The sequence below is a fragment of the Exophiala bonariae genome (assembly GCF_035927105.1).
Source record: "Exophiala bonariae strain CCFEE 5792 chromosome Unknown scaffold_27, whole genome shotgun sequence".
NCBI classification, from domain to species: domain Eukaryota; kingdom Fungi; phylum Ascomycota; class Eurotiomycetes; order Chaetothyriales; family Herpotrichiellaceae; genus Exophiala; species Exophiala bonariae.
Genome location: NW_027042502.1, coordinates 182,215 through 203,940, shown reverse-complemented (window position 1 = coordinate 203,940; position 21,726 = coordinate 182,215). Strand labels below are relative to the sequence as shown.

The 21,726-nt window shown below is 49.2% G+C and overlaps 8 protein-coding genes across 8 annotated transcripts; 3 read left to right on the top strand and 5 right to left on the bottom strand.

Moving 5' to 3' along the window:
* Nucleotides 1-2,410: 2,410 nt before the first annotated feature.
* Nucleotides 2,411-3,952, top strand: LTR84_006986 (uncharacterized protein; the record flags this gene model as incomplete). The annotated part of the gene is made up of 1 exon (XM_064850542.1): nucleotides 2,411-3,952. One exon carries the CDS (start codon nucleotides 2,411-2,413, stop codon nucleotides 3,950-3,952), a length of 1,542 nt encoding a protein of 513 aa, XP_064702611.1.
* A 919-nt stretch (nucleotides 3,953-4,871) lies between these two features.
* On the bottom strand, nucleotides 4,872-7,289 carry LTR84_006985 (uncharacterized protein; the record flags this gene model as incomplete). The annotated part of the gene is made up of 3 exons (XM_064850541.1): nucleotides 4,872-6,893; nucleotides 6,954-7,105; nucleotides 7,157-7,289. The coding sequence occupies 3 exons, from the start codon at nucleotides 7,287-7,289 to the stop codon at nucleotides 4,872-4,874; spliced, it is 2,307 nt and encodes a 768-aa protein (XP_064702610.1).
* Nucleotides 7,290-7,961: 672 nt separating this feature from the next.
* LTR84_006984 (uncharacterized protein) lies at nucleotides 7,962-8,991 on the bottom strand (the record flags this gene model as incomplete). Its single annotated transcript, XM_064850540.1, has 2 exons — nucleotides 7,962-8,276; nucleotides 8,323-8,991. The coding sequence occupies 2 exons, from the start codon at nucleotides 8,989-8,991 to the stop codon at nucleotides 7,962-7,964; spliced, it is 984 nt and encodes a 327-aa protein (XP_064702609.1).
* A 705-nt stretch (nucleotides 8,992-9,696) lies between these two features.
* On the top strand, nucleotides 9,697-11,601 carry LTR84_006983 (uncharacterized protein; the record flags this gene model as incomplete). The annotated part of the gene is made up of 6 exons (XM_064850539.1): nucleotides 9,697-9,790; nucleotides 9,841-10,142; nucleotides 10,219-10,656; nucleotides 10,721-10,902; nucleotides 10,982-11,334; nucleotides 11,399-11,601. The coding sequence occupies 6 exons, from the start codon at nucleotides 9,697-9,699 to the stop codon at nucleotides 11,599-11,601; spliced, it is 1,572 nt and encodes a 523-aa protein (XP_064702608.1).
* A 700-nt stretch (nucleotides 11,602-12,301) lies between these two features.
* Nucleotides 12,302-13,456, bottom strand: LTR84_006982 (uncharacterized protein; the record flags this gene model as incomplete). Its single annotated transcript, XM_064850538.1, has 1 exon — nucleotides 12,302-13,456. One exon carries the CDS (start codon nucleotides 13,454-13,456, stop codon nucleotides 12,302-12,304), a length of 1,155 nt encoding a protein of 384 aa, XP_064702607.1.
* An 845-nt stretch (nucleotides 13,457-14,301) lies between these two features.
* LTR84_006981 (uncharacterized protein) lies at nucleotides 14,302-15,222 on the top strand (the record flags this gene model as incomplete). Its single annotated transcript, XM_064850537.1, has 1 exon — nucleotides 14,302-15,222. The coding sequence occupies one exon, from the start codon at nucleotides 14,302-14,304 to the stop codon at nucleotides 15,220-15,222; it is 921 nt and encodes a 306-aa protein (XP_064702606.1).
* Nucleotides 15,223-15,727: 505 nt separating this feature from the next.
* Nucleotides 15,728-18,091, bottom strand: LTR84_006980 (uncharacterized protein; the record flags this gene model as incomplete). Its single annotated transcript, XM_064850536.1, has 5 exons — nucleotides 15,728-16,639; nucleotides 16,689-17,689; nucleotides 17,741-17,776; nucleotides 17,840-17,850; nucleotides 17,898-18,091. 5 exons carry the CDS (start codon nucleotides 18,089-18,091, stop codon nucleotides 15,728-15,730), a joined length of 2,154 nt encoding a protein of 717 aa, XP_064702605.1.
* A 1,277-nt stretch (nucleotides 18,092-19,368) lies between these two features.
* LTR84_006979 (uncharacterized protein) lies at nucleotides 19,369-20,064 on the bottom strand (the record flags this gene model as incomplete). Its single annotated transcript, XM_064850535.1, has 1 exon — nucleotides 19,369-20,064. The coding sequence occupies one exon, from the start codon at nucleotides 20,062-20,064 to the stop codon at nucleotides 19,369-19,371; it is 696 nt and encodes a 231-aa protein (XP_064702604.1).
* Nucleotides 20,065-21,726: the final 1,662 nt, after the last annotated feature.

The following is a 21,726-nucleotide window of genomic DNA, read 5'->3' as shown; positions in this document are numbered from 1 at the left end:
CGATAGCTGCAAATGTCATAATCTGTCCAGACAATCTTCGCATACGATTTTGATTTGCATTTTCGACTTCTTCACGACGAGGATATAATTCGGTAGCCTCGAGGTCGTCGTGAAAATTCATTGGCCGCGATAGGGATTTGAAGGCTCGGATGGTTGCAGGACTCATCTTGCCCAATCTCATCTCATTCAGCATCTTTGCGAACTCTTCGTCCTTTTGTCGGAAAACATGAGTCAGGAGGATGGTATGCTGGATGCATGTAGCCCAATTAGTGGCTTCGAACACAAACTTGGCTTCAGTGTTTCGATCTGGGACTGGTGGAAGTTGGAAAAAATCGCCTGTGAAGACAAGTTGAATGCCCCCAAAAGGACGGCCGCTGTTTCTGAGTGTCCGCGCCACATGTTCAAGCTTGTCAAATAGCTGACCGTCAACCATTGATATTTCATCAATAATCAGCACCTTCGTCCTCTGCCAACGCTGTCTTGACTTTTGATTTCGCTTGACCTTCTTGACCAGTTCAGGCGCCGGTTCCTTACCGAGACCGATCCCGGCCCAGCTGTGCAGGGTTTGTCCTTCGAGAATGCATGATGCTAGACCCGTGGATGCGGTGATGGCTATACGATCTGGCTCAGTACGATATTTATGTCTCAATTGAGCAATAATGGCTCGCATGAGGACGGATTTTCCGGTGCCTGCAGAACCCGTAAAAAAGACACTTTTACCTTCGTCCATCACCGCTTTGACCACGGATCTCTGCTCATCACTGAGGAAGGTATCTGCAACTTTGGAACTCTTAGGGTCAGGGCCCATCATCGACTTCACAGAGTGGTCAGACGAGACTCGGGAAATAGGCTTTGGTTGTCGTTGGCGATTCGTTGATGCCTTCTCAAGCATTTGGGCCACTACAGATGAGCTCTTTTCTCGAGAGGTTGAGGCAGAAGAAGTTGTGGTGTTCAAAGCAGCAAAATGATCGAATTTCCCTCTAGCCATCGAGGACCCCCCCATAGCCAAGGCAGACTCTATCAGGCCACCGGCCACGAGGTTGGTCTTGCTTTGACTCTTTTGCCACTTGGCATTCTCGTCCGGTAGGTCCTGTTTCGCTGCAAAGGATGATGGCAAGGTTCTTTTCTTGGCAGGCCTCGCCTCTGCGACTGAAGAAACCTTTTTCAGCGGTGATAAAGGTCTGAAAGCTGACGGCTGTTCAAAATGGGATTCTGGAGATGATGACCAGGGTACAGGAGCACTGCTTGAAGGAAGGTTTGCGGCCTCGCCTGGCATAGGTGGCAGAGAAGGGTAAGAGCAATGATCGCCGAGGTATGGATAATCAATATCTGTGTGTTTCTCGCGAGCCGGCGAAGTCAAATCGATTATTCCGTCATGTCGATTCTCATCAAAGGAAGTATGGTCATGCAGTGAGCCCAGATTGCTAGATGAACTCATGGTTCGGTCGAACTTTCGCTTCAATGGGGGGCGGGTAACATTGGCTGCAGAGGCATTGGACTGCAAAGGACTTTGTTTGTTGCCAAATTGACTCGTGGCATGTTTCTCGATGGCACGGCCGAGCATGATTGGTCTAATGTAGGACTTGGGAGACCGCAAACCATCGAGAGAGGGGCGCAAGACAAGGTTGGTGACTCGTGCATGCATCAAACGGCGGTACACTGGGGGAAGGAACGAGCAGCTGGACTGTCCAGGAAGAGGGAAGGGAGGCAGGATAGGTAGATGAGCTTCACTGCCTTGCACCGAATGAATTGTTGATTGATGGTGTTGCAGGTGGCACTGATTGAGAAAAGCCCAAAGTGCCGACGCGAGGGCCAAACGCGAGTCGCGTCATGAAAAGTCTTGGCATATTAGTCAGCGCAAGCGTAATTTCATTCATCTTTTTATTTCAAATGACGCACGGCTTCAACGTACTTCGAATAACGGCAAGCTGTCACTCATCCGGGGCGGCAAAAGACTTCCTAGGTAATGGAATGTCTCTTCAACTCTAACAAGAATATTTCCAGGATCTGGGTAGGTCACCATGTTGTCGGCCTTGCGCTTTACGTCTTCACGAACTTTGCCATTACTTAACCTTTGTATGGACTTCCTGAGCAATAGCAGTTGAGTGACGAACTGAAAGGTCCTTTTCTATGTCTGTGCAGGATCCCCCCCCCTTCATATCTGTTCGGTGGAATTCTAAGGTGATGCTTGGCAGTAGTTGTTCCTCCCGGAGCACGCCTGTCAATCAACTGTCACTCTCATGTCTATTTAAAAAGGGGGTTCCAATATGAACCTACACCCAGCTTCGGTCTTATTGTCCACGACCCCAAGGCATGTTTAGAAATTCTAGACTTCAATGTTACTTCTGCCCGCCCATGTCTTCAATGAGGTCTACCTAAACTTGCTATTCTGCTCCAACATTACTCCAACATGCTTGGCTATAGTCGGCTTCAGGGATCTGAGAGCCCCTTCGATGCCATAGCAGGCGACGTCTTGGGCGATGCTATTCAACTACAAGACAGAGATCTCGAGCAGTTACACCATTCCTGTGGCGTGCAGAGTGATCACAATACAGAAACAGATGACGATGTTGAGACCGAAAAATCCATGCCTCAAACAGTCCCAAAATGGAAGATGTATCAAACGTACAGATTATTCATTAAGTCATCATGCATTGCAGCGCTACCTAGATTCTGTCAGCCAGGGGGCATGAAGGTCAGAGACAAGTTATATCCGACATCCTACCTGGACGCTCTTCGAGGCTATGCCGCATTCATCGTATACGTCTACCACACAACCACCTGGACTGGATTCCACACTTTCTGGCACCATCAGCCTTTCGTGTCTATTGTATTTAACGGTGAGGGCATGGTTGCACTGTTCTACGTTATCTCTGGTTTCGTTTTGAGCTACAGCCTGCTGAGGAGCATCCGGAGACAGGAGTCAGCCCCTACCCTTCAGGGGCTCGCGTCTTCCACATTTCGCCGCTACCTCCGACTCTACGGCTCTACCGTCTTGGCCACATTCATTGCGTTGATCCTTGTTCGCTTGGGTTGGTATGGCGGTGATCGCGGCTTGCATCAACCATCCCTCCTCGATCAGATCAAAGACTGGTCATTTGAAACCATCTTTTATTGCAATCCTTTTGCTGATATAAGAGGGTGGTACTACGGGGGAGTCCACAACACTAAATACCTGCCAACAATGTGGACCATTCCCGTTGAATTCAGGGGGAGCGTTGTAGTGTTCAGCGTCTGTGCTGCTATGTGCAAGCTCAGTACACGATCAAGGATGATCGTGTGCTGGATGATCATTTTTTCGGGCTATCTCTGGAATGCGCTCTATGTGTCTCAGTTTCTCTACGGCGTGTTTTTGGCAGACCTCTCCTTGAGCAGGAATTCAGAGCATTTAGTGTGGTCCGAGAATCCTCCAGACGCCCGAGAATTACCCTTCGAGGGTCAGAGCAGGAACCAGACGATTCCGGCCAAAATTGGCTACTGTCTTCTCTTCATTGTCGGCATATTGCTCCTTGGGCAACCAGATGACACAGAGCTGGGCGTCTGGGGTCAGTTTCCTTGGGGTTTTCTGAAGCGTTTTATTCCGTGGTACTACGATGCTCCATCTGGAGAGTATTGGTATCTATCCGTTGGTGCCTTTCTCCTCGTGCTGTCGCTAGAATCATACCCCGCCCTGCATCGACCTTTGGAATGGGGGTTCAGCCAGTACATAGGCGACTTGAGTTTCGGTATCTATGCCATACATCCGATGCTTTTGTTGGGCTTCTATATGACTTGGGAAGAGCCGATGAGAGAAAAATACCTCGGAGACTCGCCATGGGCTTTCGTGCCTGGTCTGATTGTCATGACATTTCTACTTATCTCAGGTGCGGATTATTTCACCAGAATGGATAGGAAGGTAGTTCAATTTGGGAAGTGGTTGCAAGGCAGAACTTTCAGGGAGTGGAGGAACTGAGAGCAAAAGCTGCTGTGATCTTCTCTTAAGACACTAGAAGTACAGAGATTGCCAGCAAGATGAAAGAGAAGTCAACGGATAGTTTGTCCACACATTACTTCATCCCCGCTTTTTAGCCTGAGAGGCTTGCCTGTGATGTCGAGAATGAGTACAGCGTAAGGGGCGGTCGAACTTGTTCCCACTCCTGGTGAGCGTCTGTGCATGCTGGCTGGTCCATTAAGGCCAAAAAAAGCTCAGCCTGCTCAAACGGACGGGAGGAAGAATCGCTCTCTCGCTCCTAGTTACACGTACCTTGAGGCTCTGTATCAATAAAGGCAGGATGATGTGTGTTGCTAACCCTCAGCCATGTAACGTGACACTTGCAACAGGGCTTTGATTGCATGCGCAGTGACCTATGACTGTTGGATCTGCGGTCTGTTGGGCCTCAGTGGTCGTAGCTGGGCGGTAGAAGCAATATGAAGGGCTGAGTCCCTTGTACGACCTACGGAACGCAATCCTCTGTATCTTGAACGTATTCTCCTGCACTCTCGTCGTCAGACTGCTCATGAGGTTGGAGTTCCAATCTCCACCGATGTGTTTTGAGTGAGGTGGCGCGAAATGATCTACGACATCTACCTGGCCAAACAAGCGGTGATTTCGACAATAGTTTGTGAATGAAAACTCCAATTGGCCTGTCTTTGACTGAGGTTGGAGAAGTTGCAGAATTTCGCAATCATAAGTCTGTCGAGGCCCTCCACCGAGTCCAGCGGGTTGTCCTACCCTTTTGGGTAATGGACCGCGCCAATTGAAATTCTCACTTGGCGCGCTTTCGGACCGGAAAATAACGTTGGGCGATAGCCTTATGCATGTCACGGACCAAGAGGAGTGGATAGGGGCATCGAGCTTCAAATCATCCAGGAACTGCTGTTCTGTGCAATTCTCAACCTTGTCCCTCACCCCAATATTCCTTGAGGTCCTCGGCTCTCCATGAGGTGGCCCAACCGGTGTCCCTCTCGACTCTCATTAGCAGGTCGAGGATAACTCGATGCTCGGTTTCGTGTGACATAATTTTGCCTGCTATCCATAGTGGCTGCAAAGAATTGATCCATGCACCATGGTCGCAGTTGGAGACAGCTGTACCACAGATCTGCCGAGCATGCCAGAGGATTGATTTTGGCGATTTCGAGAGACGAATGTCTTTGGGTTTATTTTGTAACATTAAAATCGCAGCGGCATGGTATAACTGATTGCCATTGATAGCTGGGGAGTTGCCATAGAGAACAACCGGGAACGGTTCTTCAGGCTCATTGACAGTGGATGGATATGCCATGAGTGGCTGCATCTCCTCTGGACGACCATTGTACCAGTCTTCCAACAAATCGAATAGCGCCCTCCATCGTGCGGAGTTGGTGTTTCCTCTCCTCGATTCTTGTTCCGCTTGACCCGCGTCCGGACCAGTCGAAATTGATATCACGTTAATGACATTGGCGCACAGGAAGACGGCGTAGTTAGCATAACTATCACGTCCAGAGATTCCCCTGAAGTGGTTAACCGCATCGACCATAAATCCACTGGGAAGAAACCATCGGTTCGTGGGAATTTTGGTAAAGGTGTCTTGAAGATATCCCCCCCAGACATCCATTCGTGCGAAGCACCAAAACAGCGATTGTCGAACTCCACCAACGACACCGTTGACGCCTGCTGCCTGTAAAAGCATAGCACAACCACTAAGATGACGACCCCAAGCCCTAGGTGACGAGCTCATCATTTCTAAGACACATAGTAAAACGCAGGAAGCGATCGTCGACGTATCTAAGCTTTCAAGTTCCTTGACAATAAGCTGGATTGCTTCTTGATATAGTCCTAACGACTCGGTATATGGCTTGTCAGGATCTTTTCTCTCCATTTGCCGTGCAGAAAGTGCTAGGACAGCATAGTGGAGATGGTCAGCCGATTTTGCAAGCAGTGGTATCTTTACCTGGAAATTTCGGTCGCCGTCGAACATATCAAGCCACGGGGCAATTTCGTCAAGGTAGTTGCGCCAAAGTTCGAGCTGTCTTCGCTGGGTCAACCTGCCATGTTTCAATGGCTGCAGTCGTAGACTTGGCTCTCCTGCGGGTGTCCGTATTTTGTTGATATCCACCGAGGAGGATAAGGCATCTTGAGAGGCCAGGAGGTCGCCTTGCGAGAGTGGATCTGGAGATGTCTGTCGTGTCAAAGTCGTGGTGCGCGCTGTCTCCACCATATGATTATATAAGGTCGTATGCAAGTGCTGGTAAGTTGCACTCGGATAAAGATTGCCGCTAACCTCAGCGGAGTGGGTTGATTCAACCGCAAAGGGGGAAATTACGACGTCTGAGTCGTTCCAAGGATAGTTCTGTACATGCGGAGCCTGATCAGGTGGAGAGGCAAACATATTGAGTTCATCCGCCTGAATTGTGAGATAATCGAGTGCTTCGAGCTCAGAAGACATTATTGCAGGCCGAGGTGGAACAATCGTGCCCCTGTTGAACGGGCCTAAACTCTTGCGACCCGGTGTCGCTGTCATCTCTATCGGGGATCTGGCTGTACTCTCTCCGGGTACTGAGCGTGGAAAGGAGTCAAGATTTGTCTTGCCATCACCCTGGTTTATCAAAGCACTCCGTGTTCCGCCCGTTGAGCCGCTAGCAGCAGTTTGGTACGGAGAAGTTTGGGCTGCTGGAACGGTGCGTTGATGCAGGGTGGGGGAGATTGAGATAACCCCTTCTTGCATTGAAGAAGGGACAACAGCTTCCGACGAAGGCTTTAGAGCTCTCGTGTCTTCCGCCAATGGAATATTGTCGTCATCAGTTTGGCGTTCCTCGGCATCTTCATCACTTAGCTCATTGTAAGGTTCTCGCGAGGACTGGGAGACAGTGTCTGAATGTTGAGTGCCGCTTTGCTGTGAGGATTCTGTGATATTGCCAGAGCCGACGTTCGTGATCTAGGAAGGTGTACTTAGATTAGTCCCCGTAGGCTCCGGCATTCAAAGGGCAGGGCAGACCTGGCTATCACGCTGAGCCTTGGGATTCCTGGGATTGGCCATGGGATGATGATAAGTGTCGATGCTACTTAAGCGAAAGGTGTATCCTGTGTCCCATTCACAGGAATCACCTCGTGTGGTGCATTTCTGGCAGGTCGGTTTGCTTTCGTCACCTCGAACGAGGTCAGCTTTATGAAGGCGAACAGTGGCGTGGTTTCACAAACATTTTTTCCTTCGGCGTCGACAATTCAAGCATCCAGTCTTGCCTCTACTACGTTTCGAGACCGCGAAGTCCCGGTCCCGCTCCGAAGATGTAGATTGCGTATTGTTCTCACCTGGAGGATTCGGTGGAGCCATTTGGATAGGCTGTGTGTACGACCACCCACCTTTCGAATCCCGCGGTGCTTTCAGCTGACGAATAGGTTCCCCAGGGCAAAATCATTCGTCATAGGGCTGGTATTCGTTGCAGGTGCTGACTTGGCAGTCCAGGACCCACGTTGAGATCCGAAAGGAAAAGATGGAAAGTGAACCTGATATTCGACAATGAATCTGCACAGAAAAGGGCGGAAGTGCGGGGGAAGTGGATGAGCAAAGTGAAACTTGAAAATGGCAATGCCGATCCAAGGAGATTCTCCAGCACGAAAACCAACACCCGGCCTGGAAGTAAACTGTCCCAGCCTTTCGAATACCCGAGGTCAAACTTCTAAGGCCACCACGTTGTAATAACGATAGCTAATTAAATTGGAGATTTGTGGGTCATCTCTCCCACCAACATCGGGGCATCTGCTGTTCGTCAGTAATAGTTACCGAGTTGCTACTTTGCTCAAGGGTATGCGTACGGCCCTATAGCAAGATGCCAGATGTTCGGATTTGACCTCTTCTGCTAAAGAAGGTGAATAAGAAGTAATACTCCATGACAAAAGTACTTGTGGTACTCACCTCGTCTGGCGCTTTCGAGTTTATGTCTTCTACAATATTGGTGTTGTGTTAATTATAGTTCTTATCATGTTATACCTCGCCTAGCAATAATTAAGCCGACGCGCAATGGCCTCCGTCAACCCTCAAATCTGCTCCAGTCATGAAAGATGCGCCATCACCAAGTACATATACCGCCGGCGCTTTGAAGTCCTCCACGGAACCCAACCGCCCCAATGACGCACCCGCCATCCACGTCTTTTCTATTTCTGGCTTCTCGGCCAAAAGCTGATCAGTCATAGCGGTGCGAATATAGCCGGGGGAGAGACTATTCACTCGAATGCCATAACGGCCCCATTCTACAGATAGAGACCGTGTCATTTGTTGCACTGCCGCCTTCGATGTGTTGTATGCCGTGCAATGGATTCCCTATAGTGGCGTTAGCTATGTACTCGAGAGCGCCGAGACTACCAACCCGGTTCGCTATCTGTCCCGACATGGATGCTATGAATAGAATGCTTCCACTCGTGTTTGCATTTCTCATCAACCGTGCTGCGTGCTTCGCAACGAGAAAATTTCCTGTGACGTTGATGTCCAAGATTCTCCTAAACCCTTCGGCGGGATAATCAATGGCATCAACCATCTGCTGCACTCCAGCACAACTAACCAACCCACGAATTGGCCTCTTCCTCTCGCCTGCCTGAGCAGCAGCGGTTGCCAAAGCGGCTTGAACTTGGTCCTCTGACGTAATATCACATTGGTGATATGTCGCCCGGCGACCTGTCTCATGGCTCGTCTTCATGATGCCATTCCATTCGACGTCACTCGGTTCCGGCAATACATCTAGACAAACAACATCTGCCCCTGCCTCGAGAACAGCAGAGGCAAGAGTAATTCCCAATCCTCGGCCGGCGCCCGTGACCACCACTGTTCTACCGCCAAGTGAGAAGAGGTCATTGATAACCGCCTTTCTCGCCGATTGTTGCACGTCTTGAACATCGTCGGGTGGGAGCGTGTGATCTGGAATTATCGATCTCGGCTGCTTTAGGCGATGACATGTTGTAGAATAGAAAACACGTTGGGGGAATGTGTTGAATGAGACAACCGGACTCCCTACAATACGTCGGAAGAGTATTCGATGCATGGTGATCCAAGAGCGAAACCTTTTCAGACACGAGCAAAACGCATGAATGGGAGTTTCAATACGCTTTTCTAATGAAGCATCAAGTTCTCGATGATCCTCGGAGTGGAAAGCCTGGAATGCGTCAATCCCTGATTTTCACAAATTTTGTGATCTAGACTATGATTTTGCAAGTCAAAAACGTGGGACTGCTCGCTGTCATAGCGGAGCCCATGAATCAACCACTGGTGGATCCCCGAGCGTGGAAAAATAAAGTCGAACTCTCCAGGTGCATGTCTGTCACTCCCAGAAATTATGAAGTCATGGCAGATGGTAGTCGGAAACTCTCGCGCGCTTGAGATAAGTTTTGACAAATGGCGGCCAAATATACCCAAAACAGAATTGACACGCGCCCACTGATTCCATTCTTTCCCCAGATCGAGGCCTGCTCGAGCCCATGTTCTCCGCGAAGATCATATCTCCATAATTGGGTGCTTTCGTACACCACGTGCTGAACACTGCGGATGTTCGATATAAAGGTGCTCCACATCTATCATTATCCATGCAACTACTTCAATAGTTGCCAGTTGGTCTACCCTATTCAATTGGAGGTAACGTGGAACTCGGTCAACGACAGGATATAGTTCCTTTCCTCATTATCTACCAGGGCCACGGTAACCAGAAATCGATATTTCTATTTTGCCAAAGGTGCATCATACTGTCACAAAAATGGGCGCGTTAGATCATGTCCAGGGTCGAACCCTTTATCGCATCATGAGCGCGGCTTGTGGCTCGGCGTTCATGCTTTACGGATGGGATGCAGGTACAATGCTCTCCATGGCTGTATTTATGCTGTTCTGATTAATTTCCCAGGCGTTCTTGGTGGCATCCAAGCCACACCGGAGTTTCTGTCTGCGATTGGGAACCCAACAGGTCCTATGATCATTCCAGTTATTGCATCAATATATAACCTCGCTGCCGGTGTCATGTCACTTTGCGTCAGTTTTTTCGGTATGAAAGTGGGCAGAAAGGGCACAATCCTCATCGGCTGTCTTTTGATCTGCATCGGCGCCCTTCTTCAAGCCTCAACCTATTCCGTTGCTCAGATCATTGTTGGGCGTATTGTTACCGGGGCGGGCATCGGCTGTATCGCCAGTGCTGTGCCAACTTACATGGTAAGCTCCCTCAGACCCCTCTTCCTCTGGTGGCTGTTCTATGCGAAACAATTATAATGATATATCGCTTGTGCAGGCTGAGATGTCCCTGGAGGCTAGAGAGCGAGGTCCCGAGGTTTCATATCAGCTTGCTCTTCTCATCACGGGTGTAGCTTTAGCATATTGGGTTGATCTGGGCTTTGTACAGGGCCTTGAAAAGCATCCTTGGCTCTGGCGAATCCCCTTGGCCATGCAAAGCTGCTTCGCAATCTTTTCGGCAACACTGCTGTTTATGCTACCTGATACTCCCCGTTGGTACTATGCAAGAGGTCGTAACGACGATGGTGACCGCGTGTTGGCTCGTCTTCACTCCTTGCCAATTGATCACTCTGCTGTGCAACTTGTCAAAAACGAGATTCTTTCCTCCCTCAAAGAGGAAGAGAATGAAGAGAAATTCAACTGGTGGATTCTATTCTGGGACAACACAGAACTCCAGTTCGGCCGCCGCCTTCGAACCTCGTTCCTCATCAACTGGGTAGGTGATCATACTAAGTGGTTTTCATGTCGCAAAATACCTGCTAATTGACGGAACCTTACAGGCACAACAGTTTCTCGGTATTAACATGCTGGTTTACTTCAGCACCACCATCTTCTCAAACCTCAACTACTCCCCCCTGCTATCCGGGATCTTGGCTGGTGTACTAAATACCGCATTTGCCCTTGCATCGTATCCCCCAATCTGGTACATTGAAAGAGTTGGACGCCGAGCAATGATGATCTGGTGAGTGAAGTCCATAAGATGATGTTCCATTGCTACAAAGAGATCCACCTACTAATTGTGTGTCTCTTTATTGTATCAGGTCTGCCATTGGTTGCGGAATCTGCATGCTGCTGTATGTTGCTATCACGACTCTGCCGCCAAGCAGGATGAGTATGGCGACCAATTGGGCAGCCGTGGTGGTTATCATCCTCTACGAAGTTGTCTTCGCCTTTGGTTGGCTTGGAACCTGTTGGATTTATGGTCCTGAAATCGCGCCATTGAAATATCGACATGTTGCAGGCAGCCTCGGTGCTGCAGGCGAATGGTTCTCCACCTGGGTCATGGTCTTTGGAGGTGGTACTGGAATCAATGCTGTTGGTCCCAAGACCTTCATCTGGCCCCTACTCTGCTGTTTTCTGGCTGCTGCTTACGTTTACTGGCTTTGCCCCGAAAGTAAGATTTTTTCACCACTGGCGTCTTACGTTCCAAGAACCTTGACTAACCCGTTCTCCCTTAGCTACTGGCAAAACCTTGGAAGAGATTGACGAGCTCTTTGCCCGCTCACCAGAGGTCCGTGAACGACTGGCTCAGAAGTCAGCTACTCGCAGAATGTCCTACAGCGGTCCCGATGGTCGTCCCACAGGCCGACGAGCTTCGGTCACATCAGGGGCGTCAGCTAGTGGGAGGAAGGATACTCCTATGCACAGCGAGAAAGTTTAGGAGGTAAGGAAAGCCCGGAGATAGAGTGCCTGAAGGTGGAATACCCAAGACCGGACTTCAGAACCTGGTGAGGTTGCAGTAGTCAGCCCTGTGCTCGGCAGAATTTTCAAAGAAATGCTGGCAACAGAAAGGCGATTCCTCCCTCTGTTATAAAAAGGAAGCCTATTTTCACCTGTTTGTACTATATAGAAACTAATTCCTAGACAAGCTCCCTCGAGGAATTAGCATCGACCATTTAAACATTTATCAATTTTTTGGGGTCTAGAATCGGCGATTCTCTCTAGTGCTTGCTGTAAATGCATTGTTTTGCAATATGAAGAATGCTGCATTTACTTTGCAAGCTACCTTAACTGTCTTCATTCCACATTATTTGATGTTCTTGGAATATTTGTATAGATCTAAACCTATTCGGCAAGAAGGGGGGTATTGTACCTTACGTGTTGACGTTGTGAACTATCTCGTGGAGGTCCTGGTAGGGTGACCTTTACGATAGAGAGGTGACCAGAGCCCGCAGTCACATCTATGTACAAGCACCAGGATGATTATAGATAAACCTAGAGCTCTGTACCTTTCTTACGCTACAGAGTGATGTTTCTCTCAGACGGCCTGTAATACTTATTACATCAAAAGGCACAAATGCCGAGAATTATCGCTCTGATAGTGAACAGATAGATACTATACTTCTGCGCAAACCCTTGCACTAAGAGAAACTCTTCCCCAAAACCATACCCACCAACTCTCTCGCATCTTGCACAAGGCCATCCGGACACTCGACAGCAGCAAAATGGCCCCCATCGTTTCTCTCCCGATAAAACACCAGATTCCCCGTCCTCTCAACGGCACGCTTCGAGCTCGGTTCCGTGTCCCAGTAAAAGCTTGTGTATCCGAATGGACACTTTATCCTATTCTTAGGGAGCATGGCGAATTCGGCAAAGTTCTCGTGCCGTACATTCTCGTAATATGGCAAGCTCGAGGTCATGATACAATTGCTGAAATAGTAAAGTGACACGGTCGTCAGAACATGCTTCTTCCATTCTGCTTTCTGCTGGTTCTCGGGATCTGCTGCTTCGTTGTATTTCTCTCCAAGCCATACCATGATTCCTACAGGGTTGTCCTGCAACATCCATCCGACCGTGTGTGGGCGTGTACGCATCATGATCGCGTAACCCATATGGTTCTCCAACCAGTCATCCACTCTGTCCTGGACTTTGGATTCTCGCTCCGTCAGCTCTGCCCCTTCAGGGAGGGGAGCCGGGGCAAAATTGAAATGTACTGCTTTGCACGAATCCGTATAGTTGGCTCCAAGCTCTCGTCCAACCCAGTGGCCCCAGTCACCCGTCTGAACTGCAAATTCTTTATATCCCAGGCGAAGCATCAGGGCATGGAATATTCGCGCAGTGTCTTCTAATTTCCAGCCACGCGGTGGCCCCGAAGACCAGCAAAATCCAGGAAGACTAGGCACAACGCAGTGAAACGGAAGAGGAGAGTTTGCGTCAGAGAGTGGATTGATCACTCGACGAAATTCGTAGAAAGATCCTGGCCAGCCGTGGACGAGGAGAAGGGGATAGGCGTTTGGTGACTGGGAGCGTTGATGAATGAAATGGATGTTGATGTCTTCGAGCTCTGTCGTAAAATGAGGCCACTGGTTCATGACTTTCTGCTCCTCATCCCAGTCATAGTTGTCTGTCCATGTCTGATAGAGGTCTCGGGCCCACTCCGTGGTGAAGCCGTAATCACTCCCCGCGCCAGGGACGATGTCCTGGGTTGGCACTCTTGTCTGCCGAATCTTACGGTGATATCGTTCGACCTCCTCCTTCGGAATATCGACTTTGAAGAGTTTTATCTCGCTCGACATGTTTCCTACGTGCGTCAATGATAGTTGTCGGATAGGATTAAAGATATGTCTAATGTTTAAATCACAGTGAAAAAATCAATAATTATCAGTACCTTTCTCACTGAATTTGGTGTAGGTGTCCACAGTCTCAGCAGACTGTATAGGTTTGTATGGATTCTTAACAGAGTCTCGAAGAGAGTCGGAGGATTTACTGTCCTAAGAAGCACTCGTGCCAGTGGGACATGGTTGGCCAATATCACAACGGGTATTTGGACACCAGCAGAGATAATTTAATGCGGACTAGCCCACTGTAGCATTCTCAAGCGGTGCTCCCGCCAGCGTCATGATCGCCCATGTATGCTGGGGGAGTCCCAGGTGAGGGATCAGTGCGCTTGAGATTCCCTTCCTCGGTAAGAAGGAGGATGTCACCCCGGACATACCCCGCGCAAGAAAGCTTAGGTACCTTCCTAAATCATTGCTTTGTAGCCTGATGTGGATCGTGAAATTTGACATCTTTGTCGCCCTCGGGAGTGAGTGACGATGCCTCGACCAACTATGTTTCTGTCTATGCGCTTGATCGATGACAAGAGCAAGCTGTCTCAGCTTTTATGTGCTGAATGCTGCTTCCAACCAGCTGACTCCACCGGATACCTGTGCGTGGAACTTCGTCACTCTACTTCAACGCATTTGGGAGATTTGTGGGGTGAGCCATAGCTGCTCCTGTTAAAATTTGCGCTTGTTCAAACACGCAGCAAGATAGAAATTGTCAATAACAAATTGCATAAATGAGGTGTGTTCCTGGAAACACTAAATATCACGACGTTACCTCCCGTCCTAGTCTTCATCCTTGAAATCCCAGCTTCAGAATGCCTTCCCTCAACATCACAGAGATCGATGATAAATCGTGGCAGCACGGTCAGGTATTCATCGACAGTGAGCGCCAAGTCCGAATACACTACATTGATTGTCCGCCTGCTGGGGGCACTGAGAAGGGTGTCATATTACTCATTCACGGCTACCCCAATACTTCTTATCAATGGCGACATGTTATAACTCCTTTCGCCCAAAAGGGCTACAGAGTCATTGTACCGGACTATCGGGGTGCTGGAGACTCTTCACATCCCAAATCCGGCTACGACAAAGTCACCGTAGCCCACGATCTGTATGCAGTGGTGCATGATCACCTGGGTATCAAATCTCCTATCCACGTTGTTGGGCAAGATATTGGTGGGATGGTCGCTCACGCCTACGCCGCTACCCATCCTGACCATACCCGGTCAGTCATGTTCGGTGAATGTCCCTTACCAGGCAGCAAGCCCTACGAATCCGGCTTCAAGAATTCACCCGGCATGTGGCACTTCACTTTCCAACAACAGCTCGATCTCCCTGAATTGCTCACCCAAGGCAAGGAGAGGATATACATCAAACACTTCTACGACCGCCTGTGTTATAACCCATTCGGTATCACGCCACGAGATGTGGACCACTATGCTGCCAGCTTCGCCCAACCTGGAGGCATGAGGGCGGGGTTTGAACTCTACCGTGCCTTCCCACAGGACTCCAAAGATAACGTTGCTATGCTGGAAAAGGATGGACAGTTAAGCATGCCTGCCGCTGCTTTGTGTGGAGAGATGAGCCTACTGCTGGAAGTGGCCGAGGAACAGGCCCGGCAATTCTATAAGCATGTAGAGCTGGTAAAGATCGATCAGAGTGGCCACTGGACAGCCGAGGAGAGCCCTAAAGACTTTGTTAAAAAGGTAGTTGGCTTCGTCGAGAAGTATATCTAACGAACGGTTGTCCTACTAAAACGTGGTGCTGGCTCAAGTCCAAGAGTTACGCAATGTATCGTGTTAATGCAATCTACATTTTGTACCTGTCCCGTTATAGAAATGTCCACAGAGGAAGATCATAAGGAGGAAAGTTCGCGTCTCCGTCAAAATGCTGCTACGGAAATGCCAGATAAATTGCTTGCATCCAAGAGCTGGCCAACGGCGTCTGGAAAGATCGTTCGTCAAACTTTCGAAACAACAACCCCGACTCGCAAGTTCGCATCAAGGCCATAGATTTACGCTGCGCCAAAGAACCAGGTAGCATTAACTAAGGTGACTACCTAGAAAAAACCACACCAATACAAAAGCTTGAATAATACTTTTTGTTTGTTCAAGATAACCTCCAGAGTGCAAGTTGTTACTGAAATACATAACAGATGATCTAAGAGTGCAAGCATCGTATTGCGCCTATGTACAGTCGGTAGAGAGAATGAAGATAGCAAAAGGACTGAAGGTGGTATAGTTAATGCTCAGCTCCAAAACGCAATGTTCCATTAAGATCCCGGAAATCACCTCTCAAGCACTCGATTCCATCGCGCCGTACTTCCTCAACGAGGTCTTTAATCTTCTCAGCCATGACAAGCGGCTCGTACCCGAAAAACTTGTATGCATCCGCACCAGGCAAGCTTTTTCCAAAACTGCTCATGCTGATGGCAGCGTCGGCGTATCTTTCGTGGCCGTTGACGGCGTATGCTTCAATGACCACAATCGGTGCTTTGCTCTTCGACCGTAGGACACTCTGTTTGTACTCCTTGCTCTGTTGGTCGAAAAGACGTTGGCAGGGGAAGCTAACCACTCGTGCTTTGATGCCATGGTTCCTTTCGAGGACATCCTTGGTCTGCACTGCGAATCCTAGCTCAGAGCCAACGCCGATGAGAGTTACATCGGCTTCTTCTTGCTCAATAAACACGTAAGCGCCTTTTTGTACTCCATCGCGAGAAGAATACTGTGGATATTGTGTGAGGTTCTGGCGCGACAAAGAGAGCATACTTGGCGTGGAGGAGGCGTTTAGAGCTGCAATGAAGGCACCAGCTACTTCCTCGGTGTCGCAAGGGCGGAAGTAGAGGAGGTTCGGCATTGCTCGATATAAAGCTGCAAGCTCAATGGGTTGATGAGTCGGCCCGTCTTCTCCGGTTCCAATTGAATCATGCGTCGCAATATGAATCTGTTGTAAACCCTGAAGCGCACCCATACGAATTCCAGGTGCCGCGTATAGATAGAACATGAAAAAGGTGGACGTGACAGGCAAAAAGGTGCCCTTGTTAAATGCGGCTAATCCATTCGCAATCGCTGCCATGGCATGCTCGCGGATACCGTAGTGAATATATCGACCTGCGTAATTCCCGTTCAGGCCGCATGATGTCTTGAGCTCAGGCTGTACGTGATTAGAGACCAGACGAATATTGCTCAGAAGCATAACATACATTCTGAAAATCCACCTGGTTCTTGAATGACATGTTCACCGAGGGCGACAGATCTGCTGTGCCAACCATAAAATTTTTCATGTTTTCTGCCAATGGATTGCATATTATACCGGCCGATTTTCGAGACGCAGTCGGAGTGGTAGGTAAATTTTCTTTGCTCGGTATGAATTTGTTCCAATCCTGAGGCATTTGACCGCGCACGCGTAGCTGAAATTCCGCGCCTTCTTGTGGATATTTTCGAGTATATGAGTCAACCAGCACCGCCCACGTCACTTCATATTTCTCACCTCGAGATCGTGCTTCCCGGAAGAAGTCATATACCGAGTCTGGGATCACAAAATGTTCCTCAGGGTTCATACAGAAATGTTTCTTGATGCTAGCGACATCATCTGCACCAAATGCCGCGCCGTGAGCTTTTGCTTGACCTGCAACCGCACTTCCAACACCGATAATGGTACGGATGTTGATAAATGTTGGGCGGTCGCTCGTGCGGGCTTCGATAAGTGCTTGGGTAATTCCATTTATATTCGAGATTCCATCGAAGATATCAATAACATTCCAACCGCAAGCTCGCATTTTGGCGTTGATATCTTCAGTACAAACCATGTCAACAGATCCGTCGCATGTAATCTGATTATTGTCGTAGATGATCGCAAGGTTGTTGAGCTTCCAATGGCCTGCAAGCTGAATAGCTTCTAAGGCGACACCTTCTTGTAAACAGGCGTCACCTATCATACACCAGGTCATGTTGTCAACCAGCGCGTAATCTGGCTTGTTATACGTTGCTGCAAGCTGTTTGGTCGCCACGGCGAGACCGACGGCGTTGCCGACTCCTTGACCAAGTGGTCCAGTGGTAAGTTCAATACCCTCATTCTCAATCTCTGGGTGTCCAGGACAGATTGAATCGGTCCTATCAGAATGGTAGGACTTGAGTTGGTCCACTGTCATATCTTTACAGCCAACGAGATGTAAGAATGTGTATTGAAAGAGACAGGTATGTCCTGTGATTTGTCAGGCCCTTAGCAGCTATGCTTTCGTGAACTAATACTAACCATTGGAGAGAATGAAGCGATCTCGGTTAAAGTAAGCTGGATTATTCGGAGAATATCTCATTGCGTATTTCCAAAGCGAAACGCCAATAGCAGCCATACTCATTGCGCCTCTGCTGTTGTCAGCCAATGAATACAATGCCACGGCTGATATACGAACCCTGGGTGCCCACCTCCAAATTGCTCACACAAATCCGCAATTAGACATCTGAAAACCCGGAGAACCAAGTCGTGTCTCTCGCTCTCATCAAGTACGATCGAATCGATGGCATGTGTGCCGTTGATTTTTGCTTGATGGACATTGATCGGCTGCGAAGCAGCTGCTTGCTCGTATGCTTCAAAGGACGGAGCCATTGCTGCAAAGTGGTTGAAGTATAAGCACAATAATCTTGTCCAGGTCGTGTTTCAATAATCACTGAAAAGTCTGGAGATGGCGAAGAAACAGCGACATATAAAGCCCAAGCCATTGTGTAATTTTGGCTTTCTGGAAGTCTGATAGATCGCCATACTGGAGTCGAGATTTGCAGAATAAGCGAGGATCTGCTTCCACGATGACCATGATCCACTGGGAAGTGCGAAGCGGCAAGAGTGTCGCCATGGTCGAGAACGTCGGACTCTAGGCGCCTAACTTGTCCCCTTAGGGAACTGTAGGAGATGACTCTACCCTCTTCTGGGCATTTTGAGGAGTCAATAGACGGAAGAATTATCCGTCAATGCCACGTTTTGGCAGAACCGACGGTAAACAATCCTCAACTAGGAACATGTAGGCGCCAATCACGTGATTATCCCAAAGATAGCTCGATCCCGATGCGAGTGATCATGATTAGAACGTAGTCACCAGGCATTATCCAGAACGAATCCATGCCATACTCTTGAGTCATGACAGTCTCACATGATGTCCATATCTGAATGATAGCAAAACAGGCGAAAATCGCAGACACTCTCTAATACTCTGGAATTCGGGCTCTCGCTATACTTCCTAGACTATGAGATTGCAGCTTGCTTGCTGAAGGTGGCTGACATCCCATGGGGCTTGGCCGAGCTACTATAGGCACAACAGGCATTAGTATTCGCGTAACTGCAATCTCAAAAAGGGGCTTTCAAGTTGCAGCGGCTCTTGCGCATGTTCGATGTTGAGTATATGGAAAGCGTAGATTCAGCTTTCGAATGTCGATAAAACTGAATGAACAGATACACAACCCACCTTGGAGAACAGGAAATAGAATGTCTTTCAACCACAGCTTCTTAGTCTTTCGCTCCTCCCAGGCGCAACATCACCAAAAATGTCCTCCCGAAGCATATTGAGCTGGGGGTTCTCTCCTCTTGGAATAAGGTATTGATATTAGGTTTGTGTGAATAGCCCGGTAAATCTTCCTGAAGGTCTCACACGGACCTCACTAAGCGACCATTTGGCATGTTGGGCGGCTGATCATACACTTTTTGCGCTGGCTATAACATCGACATCTTCATCGAGCACCTGGACTTTAATACTTCCTTTGGAACGTCACCTGCTAGTTGCATGGCCTCAATAGCACGCTCCAGCGGAAAAGTATGCGTGACGAGGGGATCGAGGTTCAGGATACCACCACAAAGTGTGCGGATCCCAGTCGGCCATGTATCACGGTAACGATTCATGAATCGGAGTTGGATCTAGTTAAGAAAACATGTCCAGTCAGGGTAGGCTTTTGGCATGTGTAGTAAGAGGCACATGAATACACGAGGAAAGGAGTCAGTGTCCGAAACTGAGAACGGGATGGAGCAATGGGGAAGGATGTCACAATTACCTCAGCCAAGCTCAAATGCATAAATGGGAAGTTATTCATGACTGACTTGCCGACGCCAACGATGACAAGCGTGCCCGCTCTTCGGCAGGCATAGGCTGCTGTCACAATACTGCTCTCTACACCAGTGCACTCCAGTACGGTGGATGGAGCAGCAGTTTCGTTCTTTGAAGATCCTGTTTTCTGGTCGCGAACGCCCACCCCAAACACAGCTCGGATGCCGTTGGCGTTGCCTTGGGCATCTAAATTTCGCTGGGTGAGGTATGTTTGGCAGCCAGGGACAAAGCGACGGGCAAAATCCAGTCTTCTAGGCTCGAGATGGGTAATGACAAGAGGGTGAGCACCACTTGCTCGCGCGGCAGCAAGAGTAATGAGGCCAATTGGACCGGCTCCATGGATCAAAACGGGAGAGCCAAGAGAGATCCGGAAAAGTTCGAGCGCACGCAAGACGACGCTCAGTGGCTCGAGCAACGCACCCTGAACGTAGGTCAGCTTGTCAGGGATAGGATGTCCCCAGCGGGCGGGGTGACACTTTAGGCGTTGCATTGTGCCTGGGTGAGGGTAGACACCAGCAAAGCGAACGCCCTCCCAAAGATTGTATTGGCCTGAGCGACAGAGGAAGCATTCAGTCTCACAGGCCACCCCCGGCTCAATCGCAGCCCGATCGCCAGGCTTGAGATGCTTCACTCCCACACCCACGTCCACAATGATCCCTGCCGCTTCGTGACTGAGAATGCAATCGCCATCAACGGTCAGGGGACCAATGCAGTCTGAGCGTCAGAGGTGAATGCCGCTGCCACAGATCACAGTGGCCTTGACATGAATAAGGACCTCGCCAGGCAATGGTCTATGAACTGGAGCTGCCGCGAGTTTGATGGAGCGCGAGGCAGTTACCTGCAACGAAGGGCTGGGCACCTCAGAGTCGAGAAAGTAAGTGGTACGGGCATGAAGTGATGACCGATCTCGGCTATCACTTTGATATAATGGGTGGGGGTCTTCTTTCGAGATATCTTGTGTCAGATTCACTGCAATGCGCTTTTGCGCATGATTCGAGACCGACTCTTCGCTTCACGTCAGGTCGCCATTGCAAGAAGTGTTGAGGACAAAACCAAAGCCACAGAGGGAGAAAACCCGTGTTGCGAAGATCGACGAAGAACATACACCCTCAAACCAGCACAAAAATGGGGAAAGAGGTAGCAATATGATCAGATGTCAGCCTTGACCATTTCAATCGCGAATGGTGGCAGCTTGGGGAGCAAAAATCGGTTACATGCATCTGGAACTTTCTGTTCCTTACCGACAAGCCACGATGCGATATGACATACCCATGCATCTTGAAATGCACTTTAGGTTCTTTCGTCATAACCTTACGTGATACCAAGTGCATTTCCTAGGTGCCGTGAGTCGCTCAGGGTTAAATTCGAGTGAGAAATGACATTGAGGAGGGAGAGGCGGATGACTGCCGTAAACGGAGATGTTGAGCGCCGTATGAGCCAAGCTGGGAACTTGGCCTAGAATGCACTCAGACTTAGGGCAGCATGTCTCTTACAATTCACGGTTGGAGTCTGAGGCGTGGAGTTCCTAAGTTTATAGCGGCCGATTACCACCCGAAATTCACAAGATTGATCTTACAACTTCGTTCCCCTGCGAAGCCTAGCCTCGTGCGAAGCCAATTCTTCAATATTGCTTGGCAAAACTCAAATTTACGGCCAAGTGATGTGGCAGACAATGCTCGCTCTGCCGTCATTTGGATAAGTGGACTGAATATTGTCTTTGTCACCAACTCCAATCGATGAGACGCGCAACCACGTCCAACGACATCTGACGCGTCGTGTCATGCTTGGTCGCCTTCTTCTTCTCGGGACCTTGACTCGATATGGTTATCATTCCGAGGGCGAGCACGCGAGATCTTCTCCTGGAAAGATCAAAGACGAATAGATATCTTGAAGAAATTCCTTTGTCTGGCCACATCGGAGAGTCAGTCTTCATCAAACCTTATCACTACTTCATTCTCCGGGTCCGATGAACGAATTCTTCGCTAGGTCATGATTTGATTTCTCTCATTTCTCGTGTCGACGCTGCTGATGCTTTATGCCACTGTTGTGGCTCACCCTGGCCACAATGTCGCCGGAGACGCCCCGAGGCGAGCAGAGACTTAATTGACGGAGATATTGAAAAACACAGCCCTTGATCCCGCTGGCATCCTAT